This window comes from Parasteatoda tepidariorum, chromosome 5 (genome assembly GCF_043381705.1).
Source record: "Parasteatoda tepidariorum isolate YZ-2023 chromosome 5, CAS_Ptep_4.0, whole genome shotgun sequence".
Lineage (NCBI taxonomy): Eukaryota > Metazoa > Arthropoda > Arachnida > Araneae > Theridiidae > Parasteatoda > Parasteatoda tepidariorum.
The window spans coordinates 40082701-40102162 of NC_092208.1; the positions used below are offsets into that span (position 1 = coordinate 40082701).

The window sequence follows — 19462 nt, forward strand, 5'->3', positions numbered from 1 at the left end:
AACTACCAACTCTCAAGGTTCCCCCAAGAAATGATATTGGGAAGATTTCTGCATCGTGATCTGTGGCGAAATAATCGCCAAGTCTCGGCAACTTATGGGCAGTGGCCCTCGAAAAACTAAAAAATAAATATGTAGTAAATACGCAAATAAGTGCCTATCGCACACCCTTTTTATCAAAAGTGAATTTTGTAAGCGTAGCTACCAACTCTCAAGGTCTACACAAGAAATTATATTGGGAAGATTTCTGCATTATGATCTGTGTCGAAATAATCGCCAAGTTTTGGCATAATCTCGGTATTATATCTAGGGTCAATTTCGGCATTTCTTAAATTATTTTACTTACTTTAGTTAAAAACAACTAGGCACGTGGGCCGTGCAGCGGCCCCTATCCCATTCATAATGAAATTACAAAAATGAGTTAAAAACATTTTGAATATAAGCAGCCGTTGTGGTAGCTCTACAATAATCTTACCATGATTAGAGAAAATTTCTTAAATTATGTTATAGGATTACGTTATAAATATAAAATATTTTCAAAATTACAGTGGTATTAAAAAAGAAAGAAAGCTTTTAACTTCCTACGCTTATTTTGGTCGATGCAAGTTTTGCAAGGGTAAAAAAATACACCATTAGTAAAAGCTTCAGACATGATTTTTCAAACTGTACCAACTTTGCCACGTATGACTTTCCAAAAGATTTGCTTGATGAAAGAAAAATTGTTCTCATAGAGATTGTGTAGAAGTGTTTCCACATTTTTATCCAACCTTTGCGTAAACTTGTCTCTTTGAAAGTAACAATTTTAAAGCAAAAAGGCATATGACCTTATCGCAACTCAAACTGAAATGCGTTATTGCCTTCTTCTCTAAATAGCAGAGACGTTGGGATACTTATTATTCATTCGAGCCAATTTTAAAAAAATTATGGTAAGAAATAAATTATTAAACTGCCTAGAAACTAGCATGTAGAGAGAAAACTATTGGAGAGATGAAATTAAGCATTGACATTGCTATCTTCACAATATCATTTCCCGCAACAACAACAAAAAATATTTAATTTTCCACTCTATTATAAATTTATTGCAGGCATGGGAACAATATGTAACATGGGAGCTGAAATTGGAGCAACTACTTCCATTTTCCCATATAACAGAAGAATGAGAGACTACTTGATTGCAACACGAAGAGAAGGTAATGATCGCAAGAAGTTTTGCAATATCACTTCGATAAAATATTCCAGATTTACATATGTAAGCAATTTAATTAAAAAATGTAGAAAATAATGAAAAGAAATACGAACTTGTAATAAACTTAATATCAAAGAAGTAACCATATTTGTACAATGTGTTACATAAATGGCCCGGTGTTGACGTATGCCTGTTTAGGCAGAGGGGGTGTGATTGTTCTTGCTTTCCAATGGCACCATCTATGGCCAAGAATTCGACTTCTGCCACACCATACGTCACACCCGTTTATAGGACGGACCCATTCATACATCCATTCATTCATCCACAGATCGTAATTTTGACCTGAATCAGAGAACGATCGATCTCCAATCCAGTACCCCCAGAGGTATTGATTTGTTATGGGAACATGGAGGACTTTTGCGACTCGACAGATTTAACGGTCGGCGGGGTTCGAACCCTCGAACTCTCGGGCATGGGTCCAGCGCCCTAGCGACCAGGCTATCCCGGCTCTAAATGGCCCGGTACCATAAACTACAATAAAAGGGAAAATAAATTTTTTTATTGTTATATTGTGGTATTTACGATTGTATTAGATAAAAGTCAAAAGTTAATTAAAAGCAAAATAAATTTCTTTCTACTTTTTAGAAGAAAAAAGATTTTTTTAAAAAAATGCTTTAGTTATATGCTTAGTTGAATATTCAGAAAGGTTTAGTAAACAGGGCAGCTACGATCTGTAAAAAATAAATAAATGTCTGCTAAAGTTTCTCAAAACTACAGAAAAAGGATTAAATTTTAATGGCGCTTACCTATTGTAAACTGTTTCATCGTTTTGAACATCAGGTCCTTTTATTTATATAATTTTTAATTATTTGTTATTTTTTGTTTTCTAATAATTATTCTCAAAAACTGCTTTCAGATAAGTACAATCGTAACTTTTATCATAATTTAATTATTTGGCGACTAACTGGACAATCTCTCCTAGTCATTAAATTACGATAAAGAAAACATTTCTGAGCTTATTTTAATGGAACTCTCGACAATTACTAATAGTAACATAAAACTAACATGCGAAGTTAAAATATTTTAGAAAAATAAAAGTGTAAGTTCAAAGGCCCACGAACAACTGGTTCATGAGAGGAAAGCGCCCCTATCAGCTCAAGATGTCATGCACCACATTAATTTTTTTAAGACCCGTAGGAACGCCGTCAAAAAGTTTTCAAGTTGACATTTTTTCAAATATATGGCTTCTATTAGATGGTCAGCCAAAAGTAAAGTTTTAGTAAATTACTAATCAAAGCAAGTGTATATTTATCTGGTTTAGCAATCACTTAATTTTAAATATTGTCTACTCTAAAGACACTAGATTCTGTATCTGTATTTTAGTTAAAGGCTTAGTATGATAATCCAAAACGTTTTACGTTGTGTTTTATAGAAGAAACGCATTTATTGACATAAAATTTGGAAGAAAAAAAAATAATAACAGCATGTTATAACAGCTTTTATATAACAGCTTTTAAAAAGCTATAACAGCATGTTATATAAAGTAAGTAACTTTATAACATATAATAAACTTTTTACGATCAATAACTCTCTTCTTTCAGAAATAGCAAATTTATCAGATCAGTACTACGATCTATTAACACCAGATCCAGGATGTGAATATGACAAAGTGATAGAAATCAACCTCGATGAAGTAAGTGTTTTAACCTAATGTTTTTAATTAAGTGTGAAGAAATTTTGTAAGTTAAAGAAATTTCTGCGATTAACTGCAATTAAATTAAATTAATAAACAAATTTATTGCGTATTTCTCATGAAATTTAAAATTATTACTTTCTACATAAAAAATATAAGAAATAAAATTGGTCCAAAGTTTACCCTATATATTAAAAATTGTTTACAGTTGGAACCCCACGTAAATGGACCATTTTCTCCCGATCTTGGACATACGATATCTCAATTGGGGAAAAATGCTAAGAGGAATGATTGGCCGACAGATGTTGCAGTTGGTAAGTTTCTTTTTGGCAATTGACTAATGCAGAACCTAATGCTTAAATTTAACTGCACCATCAAAATCTATTTGAAATACGTCAAAACATGTATCGTGCTTGTTAAAAGTTACAAGACAAAGTATAAGCTAACGCCACATACTAATGGATGGTTAATAAAGCTATTGTACCTTGATATCTCAGTTGGTTCACCTGGATACAAAGGATGCATACACTTGGCGTTTTTAATCACTGTACCAGTTATAGATATTTCATTATTCAATAATATCTAAGCCATAATAGCTTAGAGGACAGAGTGCCGCCTCCCAGTGAGGTGACCCGATTTCGAATCCCATCGATGACTGATCGAAACGAATTCTGCACATGGCTCACACCAACCACAGTGCTATCGTAAACTAAACTATCCTTCGTGGTAGACGGATCAGGAGTTATAGTCCCCTTGCGGTCATGCTAACCGTGGGTTTTTTTTCCATGGTTTTCCTCTCTGTGTAACTTAAAGGTGGGTTATTTCCATCAAAAAGTTCTCCACGAAGACAAATTTTCTTCCAATACTTAATCCAGAAGTTCCCCTTGTCTTTTGATTGCAGCTGAGTTAAAATCTCAAATGTTAACCCAACAGTATTAGTTTCTTTCTTTACTATATGTACCGCTACCATGCAATGGTTACCAAATGGTGTTCCACAGAACTCTAAGGTTCCATGGAATATTTAAAGGGGTTCCACGAGTTAGCACTTTTTATAACCCGTGATGAGTTTGAAACCTCAGATTATATTTAGATCCAACTTATAATTCATAATTTATTTAATCTTTCTGTTGCCTTCGTGAAATTATTTCAAGTAAAATGCCAAAAAATAGAAATGGTATTTTTTAAAAGAAAATATAGTCTTTCAAATAATAATATATTAAGCAAACTAAGAAAAGAATAAATTTTTATAAGACATTGCTCTAGTTTTTCCCACTGCGCTTTTCAAAACAAAATAAAGCAACTAATATATTTAACACTGGAAAGACTGAAACGTAGTATATACCTATATTGCCCAAAAATAGTAAAAATGACTGGATTGTGGAAGAATAATGTGTAAAGAAATTTGTTCAAAATTAATTCTTGATATTTTTTATATTTATTTACAGTAACATAACAAGTTATTTGTAAATATTAATAATCTTCCACATCCAGGTAGTCGAAAATCAATTGATATCATTAAATTCTGCAATAGTATTGAAAGTGATTTTCCGGTCGCTTGCTATACAGACGGAAGTAAATTAAATAACAGAGTTGGGCTGGCTTTTGTGATCTTTTATAATAATATAGAATTGGAGAGCCACTTAATTAGAATTCCTGATGACTGCAGTGTTTCCCAAGCTGAGTTTTTGTGTCTTTACCACTCTATTAAATGGATCTCAAAGAACTCATCTTTCATCAAAATTCCTCATCTGTTCAGATTCCCTTTCATCCTTATTTGCACTTAAATGTATCACTTCATTTAATAGAATTATTGTTAATTCGCAGATTATTTTAAATGAACTCCAATCCGAGGGTAAATCTGTGCTCTTTTCACATGTACGAGGCCACTCCGGTGTTCTGGGTAATGAAAGAGCTGGCTTTCTGGCGAAACAGGCGACTAATCTTGATTCCATTTGTGATATAAGTCCCCCAAAATCTTTTTTTGGACTTTCAGCGAGGTATAAAGTTCAAACTGTGTGGAACGAAGAATATCAAGCTTCTACAAATGCTTTAACTCTTCGTTCCATCTGCTAATCAAAGACTTAAAAACCAACATTTTTTCTGCAACTTTCATGTGACACAGTTTCTCACTGGACACGGCAACTTCAAGGCATATTTGAAAAGATTTGGCTTAAGTTCCAGTGATCTGTGTGATTGCAATATTGGAGAAACACAAGACGTTGAGCATTTTATTGTAAAATGCTCACATTTTGAGAAAATAGAAAAAAACTTAATAATTGCTTTAAATTCGCTCAATATTAACTTTCCTCCCCCTCTTCGCACTTTTGTAGAAAACAAAACCATCTTCAAACTTTTCTGCAAATTCATTGATTCAGTTTTTAATGCAACTTTATAAATCCCTTCGTTTTGTGTACTATTTTAAATTTTTTTTTCTTCCTTTTTGTATATGTTTTTTATTTTTTATTATTTTTTCGATTATTATTATTTTTCTTTTCCAAATTTTACATGTCCTTTTAGTATGTATTTCTGTTTAAAAAACCTACATTGTTTGCTACCATACATACTTAGCCTCGTGTTGTACTTTTTCAGTGGTGCACGAGGAATAATTTTATTCTTGAAATAAAAGAATAAAATAAAATTATATGTTGTGCAAAAAGTCACAATATTCTAAGAAATTGTGTCGTTATATACATTGCTTTTTCTAATTGAAATTAAAAAGCAGTCAAAACGACTTAACTAGGCAATCCAGTGTTAATAAAGAAATATGCTTCCCTAATAACCATTATCAACGCTTATAGCAGATTTTTTAAGCTTTCATTTCGAAGTAACCTATAATTTGTCTTATTTCATTCATTTTCAGCTAAGGTAAATACACCAAAAACAAATTCATAAGTAGACCAGATGTAGCAACTGCCAACATAAAACATAATTTCTGATTACTATTAATAAAACAATTAAAAATCTTTATAACTCTAACTAAGTATTTAAAAAAAAGTCTTTTATAGGTTATAACGTTGGCAATTACCGTAATAAACATTATTTATAAAGTCGGGGTTTCACCGAAAAAAGGTTGATTATTTAGGGTTCCGTAGCTGAAAAAAATTTGAAACCGCCGGTCTAAATCATGCTACGACACGCACTCATCCATAAATATCATTAATTGAACCGAATTCTAGTTCCTGGAAACTGAATTGAACCAAGGTGATAATAACAATTTTACTTTATCATTGCTTATTATAATTTTTTTCTGTAACATGATTGCTTTATGAGCTTCTTTGTATCTTAGCCGTATTTTTTTCTACTGAATTTTAGGACTTATCGGAAGTTGCACAAACAGTAGCTATGAAGATATGTCGAGAGCTGCATCTGTAGCCAAACAAATCCTTGAGCAAGGAATAAAGGCAAAATCCAAGTTTTACGTCACTCCGGGATCACTTCAGATAAAAGATACAATCGAAAGAGATGGACAGGTATGAATGACAGTTTTTTTATCAACTTTATAATTGTGAGAACTATTTTACCCAATATTTTTTTTTCGTAGATCATTACATTATAAGATATTAATAACCCGAAACAAGACCGATACATAACACACTAATGGAAAAATAATTTTATTTTTCTGTAACAAAGGAATCAATGGCCATCAACAAATTTTAATAAATATTTAGATGTTAAATACAATCAAAGCAGTTTTTTAAAGTTTGATGATAAAGTTTGAGAACTGTCCTTCCCATTTAATAGCTTACACAACCATTAACTACCGCTTACCCTATTTTTCAGAAATAAAAATTATGTAGTTATGTTCGACTTTTATTTCAATTTGCTGCAGAACCTATCACAAAATAACTAAACTGAATTTATAATTCTGCATTAACGAAAAGAATCCTAGACTTCCTCTCCTTTTATTTTAAAAACCTTATAAATTCCAATTCCTACGAACTGATTAACATATTAATACATGTATACGATGTTTTTAAATTTGCAGACTTACATTTTTTTTATCTAAACTTTATACTCCCGTTTAATTATACATTGATTATTTCTATATAATTACAGCTTTGTACTGTTTCTAACAAATTTAAAAAGTTGTAGTGAAATTTTTCAATTGAATTTTTGATTGAATGAATAGTTTTTAGTATCTTGCTTCTTAATTGCCTCAATACTTTAAGATAACCAAGTATTGACGTGTAGGTGGGACATTTTCAACATTTAATTTTTAAACCTGAATTGGAAATTATTACTGAACGAATTTGCAGCTGGTTTATGATAAAACTAACATCATTATACAAGTTTTGTTTTTTTTATCATATTTCTTTCATTGCTTATTAATTTAATTTTGTCAAAGATTCTGAAAATAAAATAAGAGTAGTCACACATCAGGACCTACCACGTCAAGAAGAACCAATTAGGACTCGATTTAATAATCATTTAGGTGGAAAAGTTTTCCTGGGAATTATCTTAAAAATTCTTAGAATGATTCATAAGAATATTTATAATTAATTAGAATTCATAAGAATATTTATAATTCATTAGAGTTCATAAGAATATTTTATTTGCATAGACCATCATTTTAAAAATTGTAGATATTTTAAAGTATCCAAGGGTCATTCAANCTCCTTTTATTTTAAAAATCTTATAAATTCTAATTCCTACGAACTGATTAACATATTATATACATGTATACGATGTTTTTAAATTTGCAGACTTATATATAATTTTTACTCCCACTCCCGCTCTACTCCCACTAATTTTTACTCAACTTTATACTCCCGTTTAATTATACATTGATTATTTCTATATAGTTACAGCTTTGTACTGTTTCTAACAAATTTAAAAAGTTGTCGTAAAATTTTTCAATTGAATTTTTGATTGAATGAATTGAAATTTAGCATCTTGTTTCTTAATTACCCCAATACTTTAAGATAACCAAGTATTGACATGTAGGTGGGGCATTTTCCACATTTAATTTTTAAACCAGAATTGGAAATTATTACAGAACGAATTTGCAGCTGGTTTATGATAATACTAACATCATTATACAAGTTTCGGTTTCGTTTTTTTTATCATGTTTCTTTGTTTGCTTAATAATTTAATTTTGACTAAGATTCTGAAAATAAACTAAGAGTAGTCTCACATCAAGATCTACCACGTCAAGAGCAACCAATTAAGACTCGATTTAAATATCATTTAGGTGGAAAAGTTTTCCTGGGAATTATCTTAATTCTTAGAATGATTCATTAGAATATTTATAATTGATTAGAATTCATAAGAATATTTATAATTGATTAGAATTCATAAGAATATTTAAAATTCATTAGAATTCATAAGAATATTTATAATTCATTAGAATTCATAAGAATATTTTATATAATATTTGATTGGCATAGACCATCATTTTAAAAATTGTAGGTATTTCAAGGCGTCCAAGGGTCATTCAAAATTTCTTTAAATGCCATTTCTCATCAGCAAAGAAGAGGAAATTTTCCTAGTTTTGCACCAACTTAAATACCAAAGATTTACACTTATCTATAATAGAAATATATGTATCTGAGTTATCAAATTTATGTGGTGATCTGGAATGTTTAATAATTATATTTTAAAAACATGGAACACGGCTTTCTGACTATAATTTATTCACCTTTATAATGATTTTGAGGGAGAACTGAACTATTTAGGTTATTCAATTATGACTAAAGTAAAAAACAAAGATCATAATATTTGGTTTACGTTGCTTTGCGTTCAATCACGTGGTTTTTCGCTTTAGTCTATATAACAGAAAAAATACCCTATCCTTTGTTTAATTCGTAATTATGGTTAGAGTTGGAAGCTTTGTAATCATGTCATTAGAATGAAGTTAGAACCTTTGACCTCAAATACAATTTTGAGTTGCTGACAAAATTTAATACTAATGCCACAGTTGTTTTTTACAAAAATTAGTTAATAAAAATAACAGTGAGTTGCTCTGAAATTTTTCTTTTAAAAAATCATGGTTAGATATTTAAAGCTTTAAATTATAAGTTAATTTATTTTTCAGATTGATATTTTTACTATTGAAAGAATTTTAATTTCTTTTAGCCTCCTTTCTTAATTCTTTAATCTTAAAAAATATTATTATTTAATCCATTCGAAGATTTCACTGCAGTTTTTTATTGTTTTGTAAGATATATTAAAACAAACTGCTCTTATCTTCATTTTGTTTCTGAATCATTTATGTTCTTTGACTCATTCCAATTACAGAATGTAATTGAATAAGTCTGAATCGAATGAATTACCATTTTCGAAATTCGCATTATGAAATTTCAGGCAGAAGCATTAAAAGACTTTGGCGGCGTCTTTCTGGCTAGTGCTTGTGGTCCTTGCATCGGGCAGTGGGATAGGTAAGTCATTCCCTTTACACATCCCCTTGTCTTCTGGGTTAGATTCAAAATTACAAGGCTACAAAGTTAAACATAGATAGTCACGAACTCAGAATCGGGTTAGCCGCTGGATGAGGGTTACAAAATAAAATGAAAAAAAGAAGAGAGTCGTGGCGGCTCAGGGGAAAGAGCGTTCGGCTCCCAATGTGGTGCCACGTTCGAATTCCAGCGATGGTTGATACAATTGCTGTATCAACCATAATGCAATAAATATTACTGGCTGATACAAATAGCACATACGGCTCGCACCGACTGCAGTTCTGACGTAAAAATATCCTCAGCTGTAGACGGATTATGGGTTAGAATTTCCTTCCCGCCTAGTTAACCGTGAGAGGTTACCGTGCTTTTCCTCTCCATGTAACGCAAATAAGGGCTCTTTTCTTCGAAAAAATCCCATACGTAGGCTAGTTTTTCCGAATACTTGATCCAGGAGGCCTTCTAGATTAGGTTCAAAATTACAAGGCTACGGAGCTTTGATTGTTGTGAACTCAGAATTGGGCCGATTATAAAGTACTAAGTCACTGAAGTTTTTCAAGAAAATGCACATAGTTTCCACAATTACCATATAACACACAGAGACGATTATATAAAGTGGTTAATAAATATTAAAGTGCAAAAACTTTAACATTTAGAGTGCTAGGTGTCGGAAAACACCCTCAAGTGCAAAGGGCTGATAAAATTTCAAAATTCAATCTTTTTTCTATTGCAGTTATATTACTATAATATTAGTCTTAAAAATTACTTTTCGCCACACTATTTGAAAGATATAACGCTTATACGTATCATCCAGCACACTTATATACGAATGTTCTGGAGTAACGCAGCAAGCGTAATAAGAGGAATCTATATTGCTGTCATGCTCAGTTAGTTCAAGAGGAACGTGTGAGAATAGTACGTGAATATGTTAAATGCACGTGAAATGCTGCCAATGAGAGATTCAGGCAAGCTCTGAATTCCGTGGGAAAGTTCTAAATATCTTTATTATCTTCAAGATTAACAGTATCTACTAATTCTAAGATGGGTGCTCAAGATGTGATGAAGCTTTTTACAAAACCACCGCTTTGACAGCTATTACCGAATCTGCATTGCGGTTATGCGCAGTTCAAGGCGTATGTGCTGGTATTTAGATATGAAAATGCTAAATCTTTCTATTAGAGATTATGGACAGCTTCTTACTCCGTGAGATGGTACTTGGAGGCTCTAAGTAACTTTATTTTCATCAAGAATAACATAACTAAGACGAGTGTTCATAATTATGATGAAGCTCTTTACAAAGTCACCGGTATGACAGATATTACCAAACTGTTTTATCAGCTATCATTATAAACTATTTACTTAATGCACATGTTATTGGGAGTTATTTTAAACTATTTACTTAATGCACATATCATCATTTTATAACAGACACTGACATTGTCTGTTATACAACTATTTGTGACTCTTATTAGATACTATATTGTTTATTTCCTCTTCTGTTTTACAAGGACTCTAAATAATATGTATGTACTCATGACCCTCAGTTGTTACTTAATTACTGTTTTGATTTAATAGGAAGGATATCAAGAAGGGAGAAAAAAATACCATAGTTTCTTCCTACAACCGTAATTTTACTGCCAGGAATGATGCCAATCCAGAGACTCATGCTTTTGTAACTTCACCGGAAATGGTGGTTGCTCTCTCTGCTGCTGGTACATTGGACTTTAATCCCTTGACAGATAAGCTTACTAACTCTAAAGGTAAGAAAAATTTTTAATGTTATCATTTTCTACATTTGTATATCCTAATTTTTCACTAGAGTTGTATACATTAATTTATTTTAGACTCCTGGCAATATTTAAAAGCATAATTGCTGATTATAATGTCAGGGTTATTAATCCGGGATGATGGCTAAAAAAAATTTCCAAAGACATATTTGGATAAAAAATAAAGTTTAAACACAAATATTTCGAATGTATAAAATAATTACTGAGGGAAAACTTTTTCAACGAACATAGATTTGAGTAGCTATGCATTTATTAATTACAAATTTTAAGACCAGCATTGAAAAAAAAAATTATGAAGAAAAAAATACGGTTGAATATTTAGATTTAAATTAAACGGAATCTTGACTTATTAGTTACTATTTTAGATCTGAAAAGAAATTAACCACGGCATGATTTTAAAGCATAAATTAACTAGAACAAGGTTTAAAGAAACGTTTTTATTTATTTTTCGTTTATTTACTTTCTGCAAAAGCAAATTAAAAATAAAGTAGTAGTGTAATTATTTACATCTTTCAAAAGGAGAAAATAAAAAAAATTATAATGAGGTCCTATTGCTTTAAGCTTAAGTCATAAACTATTTGCGATGGATTAATATCATTGCTTCAAATTTCGCATGCTTATAAAGTAGAGATATTAAGCGATTTATTGCAAAAAATATTGAGCGCTAATTGGCTAAATTTAAGTCATAATTAGTCAATGTTTTTGGTGTAAGTATTATAAAAGGAAATAAAAACTCAAACTGATTTTATAAAAATGATTTTTAGTATTTATTTATTATTATTCCTATTTATTTATTACAATGTGTACTTTTTTAACATGAATGCTTCATTTCAACAAATTAAATTATTGGTAATAAATTAATGAAATTTTAATTCAAATTTCGCATGTTTATATAGTAAAGATATTGAGCGATTTATTTTTTTTAAAAAAAAGATATTGAGCGCTGATTTGTTAAGTTTAAGTCATAATTAATCAGTGTTTTTGGAGCAAATAGTAATAAATATTAATAAACATTCAAAATGATTTTATATAAATGATTTTGTTACTGCATTCATTTATTACTATTGCTAAATGTAAGCATTCATTTATTACAATTGCTATTTATTTATTCATCATGTACTTTTTTAACATGCGTATTTCATTTCAACATTTTTAGCAAGCATACTTCATTTTAACAAATTTAATTATTTGTGATAGATTAATAACATTTCAATTCAAATTTCGCATGTTTAAAAAAATCCTACTTTTTATTATTAAAAAAAATTAGGTGAGAAATTTATGCTTGAAGAACCGAGAGGTGAAGAACTGCCTGTCAATGGCTTCAATCAGAAAGATGTAAAATTTCAACCTCCTCCAGGTGATGGTTCCTCTATTCAAGTTGATGTTGATCCCAAAAGCCAAAGATTGCAGCTTTTGTCTCCTTTTGATAAATGGGATGGAAAAGATTTAGAAGATATGTTAGTGCTCATTAAAGTAAGTAAGGTTAAAATTATTGGCAAATTACTCAGGACACAATTTATATCGTCTTCTAATTTATTCACTTTTTGTACTTTTTCAAATCATAACCTGTCCATCACCTAAAAGATTTCGGTTTTTAACTTTTTAAAAGAAAAACCTAGTCATCATTATTATTATTTACCCCTGTTTCTGGAGTTTCTAAGAAACTGCTAATTTAGCAGTTATTGCATTTGTGCGATTAATGCTAACTCTACACAATGACTCCTGACAATGGTTTACTATAATATATCCTATGACTCTGTTCTAATATTTTCCTATATACCTGTATTTTTAAAATCGTGTTTTTCATGTCAGTGTATATGTTGTTTCATCTTTAGATTATAGGAGATCGAACTTCTTAATGTTAAAAGAAGTAAAAATATTAGGTATGGCTTTGAAATAATTAACTTGAAAACAAAGATTATTAATATATTTTCGCGGATTAACAGAGTCGGTAAAATCAGAGGCACTTATGTAATTTAAACTTAACTCTCCTCTTCTTTATTTATTTACTATTAACGGGAACTCGCTCTTCTCTTGAGCGTTTTATAAGTATTCCAGTGTCTTTCTAAATCAAACTATTTTAAATGCATTTTATATCAATCTTTATGCATTTTCAATCTTATTTCAGTGTTATGCAATCTGCATGCATTATGTTAGTTTTGCAAAATTTTACTCACTTTTCTCACAGGGGAAACAGAAATTTATACAACAACTTAAGTTTCCATTAATTACTGTATAGTACAATCATAAATAGACATTTATTAAAATTTTTATCGTCAATAAGTAAATAAAAATAAGATGGAATAGCTGGGGGGTCTCATATTTTTTAATAGTACATATGACACTGGAAAAAATTTTAAATACATAAACACTATACTAAATCAATTATCAAAGATAAATTTCTTGAACACATATTAGATTCAAAATAATAATGATGGAGAAAAAAACTAGGCTTAAATTAGTTCTTAACTTGAATGTTTATTGTAACAATTTAATTAATAATTTTGAAGTGTGCCTAAAAGTGTAAAAAGTAGAGACCAATAAAAATCAACAACTCTTTTTAACTTATTGCTTTCAGTTTATTATTGAAAGTATAGCGGGGTAGCCACAGTCAGGCAAACATTTAAAAACTGACGACAAAGATTTTATGAGATCATCGCAAATTTCACAGCCTTTAATTTCACATCAATTCTAGGAATTCAGTTGTAACACAAATATTTAATTATCAAATATTTTTTATCGATAGTAATTAGTTTAAAAATTTTGATTCCTTGGTATTTTACTACCTGTTTTTAAGTTTTTCGTGAAAGTGGAAACCCTATTCAGCGAAAATTCATCAGACAAGTTAAATTACATACATTTGCAGGCTAGTGTGCCCAATTTAGGCTTATAAAGCCTTTCACAAGTAGGACAGCTAAAGCAATTCAGAGAAGGGCATCTCTAAGAATACATCGAGGGTTACGGCAGAATTCGAGCTCGTCGATTAAAATACGTATTATTGATATCATAATGCATGGTGGTAGTTACGAATGTATAGTTAAATTGAGAAATTATACTAGTATAATGAATTAAGTTTCTACCACTTTTTTGTATTTGAAACTATTGTATTATTACTGAATTTGCGCTTGTATAGTTCTACTTTCGTTTCATGCACAATCAATTATCAAGTGTTGATGAAAACAATTTTTATTTCATTTACTTTGACAGCCCATTAAAGATAAATTAACTATAATACAATACTTGCGTTATAATACTGTTCTTGTGTTAAAAAGCAATCGTTTAAAAAAAAATTTGAAATTTAATTTCTTTTTAAAACATCACATAAACTCTGAATATCCGTAAAATGTTAAGTAATAGCGATTCGGCCAATAATACGCTTTTAAAACAAGAAATGTGTAAATACTCTTTTCACTTTCCATTTTTATATGTTAAGCGTTAATAGAAGATTTGTGAAATTACCATTATATTTTATATCATTGTTTCGTTTTTTTATTTTACATATAGGTTAAAGGAAAATGTACAACTGATCACATAAGTGCTGCTGGACCATGGCTGAAATATCGAGGACATCTAGACCATATTTCCAACAATATGTTTATTGGGTACAGTGAAAAATTGTTTCTTTTGCTTTAATGATACACATAGAGCCACTTGGGCTCAGGGGAAAGAGCATTCATCTCCCAATGAGGTGTCCCAAATTCAAATTTCAGCAGTGGATAGTTGATGCAAATCATGCTCCCGGGCCGCACGCACAGCGCTGACGTAAAATATCTAAAATATCTTCAGTGGTTATCCACGCGGGTTAGAATCCACGTATCATGGGTTAGAATCCACGCTGGAAGTTTTCGAGGTCTCCCTCTCCATATAACGAAACTTTGGGTCAGTTTCATCAAAAATTCCAACACGAAGACTAATTTGTTCCAATGCTTGATTCAGGAGTTTCCTTGACTTCTGGGAAAGGCTCAAAATTGCAAGGATGTAGCGTTGAACATTAATAGTCGTAAACTCGGAATCGGGTTAGCAGTTCGATGCCGACTTAGACAACAACAAAAAACTTAAACACATAGTACCTCATTAATAGAAATATAAACGTAAAGCGGTAATAGAGCTATATTGAAATAAATACTTTTTTACTGGAGCTCTATCAATGAACCATGAGAATTCATGAAGATGTCAGTAAATCAAATGTAATAAATTATTTGATTCACTAATATGAGTTATTTGATTCACCTTCTATAAAAAGTTACCTTCTCGTATGTATATAAAGAAGAATGTTAAACATAGATCAAAATGCAAGGTTAAAAAAAAATTGACATAGTGAAGATTGAAAGTGGACTTGTTTTTAATTCGTTTTTTAAACTGATTTCTAGTCGTATTTTCAAAGAATCATTCCAATTCATTCGCAATGCATAAGTCTCTGGGATCATATTTTTTCATAGAAGTCTCAATTCAACATACAATTCAACAAACAAGTACAGTTTTTCTAAAATCTTTTTCTATAATTAAAAATGAAAAGGTTCTAAGATATTTTGGTTCTAAGAATCTTTGAGGTTCAAGAATGGGTAAATACAAAATCACTCTCTCGAACCTCAAACATTCTATTACTTGATTAAAGAACTTCGTCCGCTTTAAAAATATATATACAAATTGGAAATAACAGTCGACCTGTTTAAAACGCAAGAAAATTTCGACAATGCCAAAATTACTTCTATTCTATTCACATCAGGTTATCTTGATGCCCTAGAATCTTGTTTTATTCATATGAATGCTGCTTCCCTTGTCAATAACATTAGTTCCTCACCACCGCCCGCTCCATAGCTCGTGGGAATGCATGTTACCCTAATTTGCACTCCTCGACCACTATAGTTTTTCTTCTGTTTTTCATCTTTTCTTTTTTTCGTTTCTGTTTTTTCATCTTTCGATTTTTTCTTCCCCTCGTATTCTTCACAAGTATATTTCTTGTGTTGACATGGATTTTGGGAGAATATCAACATTATCTACAACAAAAAATAACTCCATTGCTAATGATCATGATTCTATACCACATTTGACGAATATTTGGAAACCATTAATCATTTAATGTTTTAACTTTAACTGTATTTTTATCTCCTTAGTATAACTTAATCTCTGTCTAATTAAATCATCTCTATTGTTTTACCGTAGCTGTTATTTATCTTAAGCTTACGAAGGTATACCATTGAGCTCATATTCTCATGTGGAGCTATAAAATTTGTGTGAAACGTACCTGTGTGTTCTAGTAACGAAAATAATTCATGTTTATCCTCCCTCTGCAGAGGATCAGAATTGCGAAGGCATGTCTTCGGATCATCCTCAGGGATGTTTCCCAAACCGTCGCCTACAGCCTATTGTTCAGCTCTAGTGCGAAGTAAATAAAGTACCTACCTACTCATGTTTATCCATGTTTATCTTATTTTTACTGTTATATTTACAATATTAACAGTAGAAAATTTTATTGGTTGTACCCTTATTGTAAAACATTTTAATCAAAATTGTTTTAGCAATATAAATAAAATGTGAAAAATTGTATTTCTTTTAATATAGAGCCATAAATTCAGAAAATGGGGAAGCAAACAATGTAAAAAATAGACTGACTGGAAAGTGGGGTTCTGTACCTGATACAGCACGATATTACAAAGTAATTATCTTTTCTATTAACTAAACTTCTCTCGCGGTGTAATGATCAGGGAACTGATCTCACAGCAGGAAGGTCCTGGGGTTCGAATCCTGGATGTTATTTCAATCTCTGAACTATCTCTCCCTACTGTGGGAGCATCGTTGGCCCACCTAATATGGTGCCCTTGTAAGAGTGGCCAACAAATCTGCCCTGCTGATACCTGAATCTGGAGAAAAAAAGAAAAAAACTTTTCTCACTGCCTTAGGTTCGAGTTTTAAATACTTTATATGGGATTTTAATTTTACAATATGCGTTTGCAACATTGTGAAACGATAATGTATTAATGTAAGCATTAAATCAAATATACAACTGTCATAATTTTTTAATACGAAATCTTAGCTATCATAACATGTTCTATTTAACAATTTATATTTCCTATACATAGGTAATTTATTTATGCAAACTAAAGTTTTAATATATTAATAGTTTAAAACAAAAATATAAGGACAATTACCAAGAGAAGAATTAATTTTCTATGTGTATCATCAAAATAATTCTTTGCATTTTTTATAATAAATAAAAGTTTTAAAGTAAAGAGTAAATGTATTGTTTAATCTATTGTACTTCCAAATAAATAAATCATCAGTGAACTACATATCTAGTAACTTAAACCAAAAATTTTCAAAAAGAAATCGAGCATTGTTGTGCTATTTTCTTTGCTCGGAATGAAAATTATTTTCGAATTTTAATGTATCTGCACTTATTTATATACAGAGACTTATTAAAATTGTTTGCGAAATATTCCAACATCAAAGTGTTATTAATGCAGCTAAGTTTTTGGATTATTTCATGTAAATTATTATTTTTCTTAAAACATCTTAATAATTCTTCTGTGTAGCGGAATTGCAGAGTAATTATTACTATTATTTGGCGGCCACACATTTTTATGTTGTTAACTTTTAAGTTTTAAACTGGATATCCCAAGATTATTAGAACAAACTTTAAGAGTAGATAGGGAACATCGCAGGAATTCAGAATTGTATAGCAACCCATGGTCTTCGCCGTCATGTGAAAGTAATATGTGAGGTACACGAAACAAAACTAAGATCATCTGAAATATTTATTGGTCAAAGATAATGCATGTGCTGTGGTAGATAATATGTGAAAATAACACAAAAGATGTTCAAAGTTTCCAGCAACGCATGCGTTATACCTTCAGGCTATGGGTTGGCGAACTCGCTCAAATATAGCAGGATTTTGTTGGATATCTACAGTAGCACTGACATTTCTTGCAACCAGAGCCATTTCGGAATCCACAGATGTTGCTTACACAGCACTTTCCATTGCACCCTAATGAAAGAAAGGCTGGAGAGCAAGGTGGCCAGGGAACCAGTTCACCCCCGAGCGGTGAATGAAGACCTTCCTGAACATGGGTTATGCAAATCTGAAATCTTGTGATTACCCTTGCCTACCCTTAAATTGTGTCCCAATAATCCTGGGACGCCCTGTATACATATATTGTATAAAAAAACATCTTTCTTTCTGTTTAAGGCAAAAGGTGTGAAATGGGTGGCTATTGGTGATGAAAATTATGGAGAAGGCAGTAGTCGGGAACATGCTGCTTTAGAACCAAGACATCTTGGAGGAAGGGCTGTCATTGTTAAGAGTTTCGCTAGAATTCACGGTAAGATTTTTTTTTACGATTTAATATACTGGATCATTAAATTCTTTGGTATTGAATGCGTGTTAAGCTCCACCAATTGTTATTTTTTCAGAAACAAATCTAAAAAAGCAAGGTGTATTACCTTTAACATTCAGTGATCCTACTGATTATGACAAGATCCATCCTTCAGATAAAATTTCATTATTAGGATTAAATGACTTATCTCCTGGAAAAGTAAGTAGTTAAAAAAACAACGTACTTTTCATGAAACTGCGTTTCTTCTATTATTTAAACGTGTCTCACTGACTAAAAATTCTAACTAGATAACTCTTGTTATTACAGAGGGCTGCCAACTACTACAGCTGTTTGTAAAATATGTTATAGTATGGTACACAATTAAAAACTAAAACTTTCAAAATTTTTAGTAATTTTGCCAACATTTTAAAAGCCCCACAGCAGGAGAGCCGGAACTAAGTAACGTTTCATATGAACTTTTGAGAATGATTTGCATATAGTGATGTTGAAAATAACTTTAAATCAAGTTTAACAAACAAAGAATCATACATTAAAACATAAATTTTGAACTCATAAATTTATCACTTGAGAAACATGACGAAAACGTTCGAAAAGTTAGAAAGTTGTCAGCCCTGTAATTATCGTATTTTTTATGTGGATGTTATATATGCAATTCGATGTTTCCGAGTATTGTGCTGTTGTCTAGCGGAAAAAAATCAACAAACTTGAATAGTAATTATCCGGAAACAATACAAATGAGCAGTTTGATATGTTCTCTTTGATTACCTGAAGCCCTTCGTTTAGATTGAAGAGTGTTATCTTTTATTGATGCATTTATTCATTTTATTTTTTTAACTCTTTCAGCCAGTGAAATGTGAAATCAAACATGAAGACGGAAAAATTGAGACAATCTTTCTGAGTCACACTATGAATAAGTTGCAAATCGAATGGTTCAAAGCCGGGAGTGCTCTAAATCGCATGGCAGAAATGAAATCATCCCAATTTGTTTAAATTGAACAATTCGTTGTTCTTGTTTACATTCTTAATTAATCGTGTCTCGTATGTTTTTTAAATAAAAGATATTTATTCTAAAA

The 19462-nt window shown here is 30.8% G+C and overlaps 1 protein-coding gene across 1 annotated transcript in view; it reads left to right on the top strand.

Moving 5' to 3' along the window:
- The window catches only part of LOC107450825 (aconitate hydratase, mitochondrial), a 35038-nt gene extending 15576 nt beyond the window's left edge, over positions 1 to 19462 (top strand). The window contains exons 11-22 of the mRNA XM_043043130.2: positions 1083 to 1187; positions 2785 to 2876; positions 3085 to 3190; positions 6189 to 6346; positions 9180 to 9253; positions 10844 to 11028; positions 12323 to 12528; positions 14560 to 14657; positions 16618 to 16711; positions 18242 to 18374; positions 18466 to 18587; positions 19233 to 19462. Coding sequence (XP_042899064.1) covers positions 1083 to 1187; positions 2785 to 2876; positions 3085 to 3190; positions 6189 to 6346; positions 9180 to 9253; positions 10844 to 11028; positions 12323 to 12528; positions 14560 to 14657; positions 16618 to 16711; positions 18242 to 18374; positions 18466 to 18587; positions 19233 to 19379 — 1520 coding nt within the window. The 3' untranslated portion in view covers positions 19380 to 19462. The remainder of the gene's footprint in view (positions 1 to 1082; positions 1188 to 2784; positions 2877 to 3084; positions 3191 to 6188; positions 6347 to 9179; positions 9254 to 10843; positions 11029 to 12322; positions 12529 to 14559; positions 14658 to 16617; positions 16712 to 18241; positions 18375 to 18465; positions 18588 to 19232) is intronic.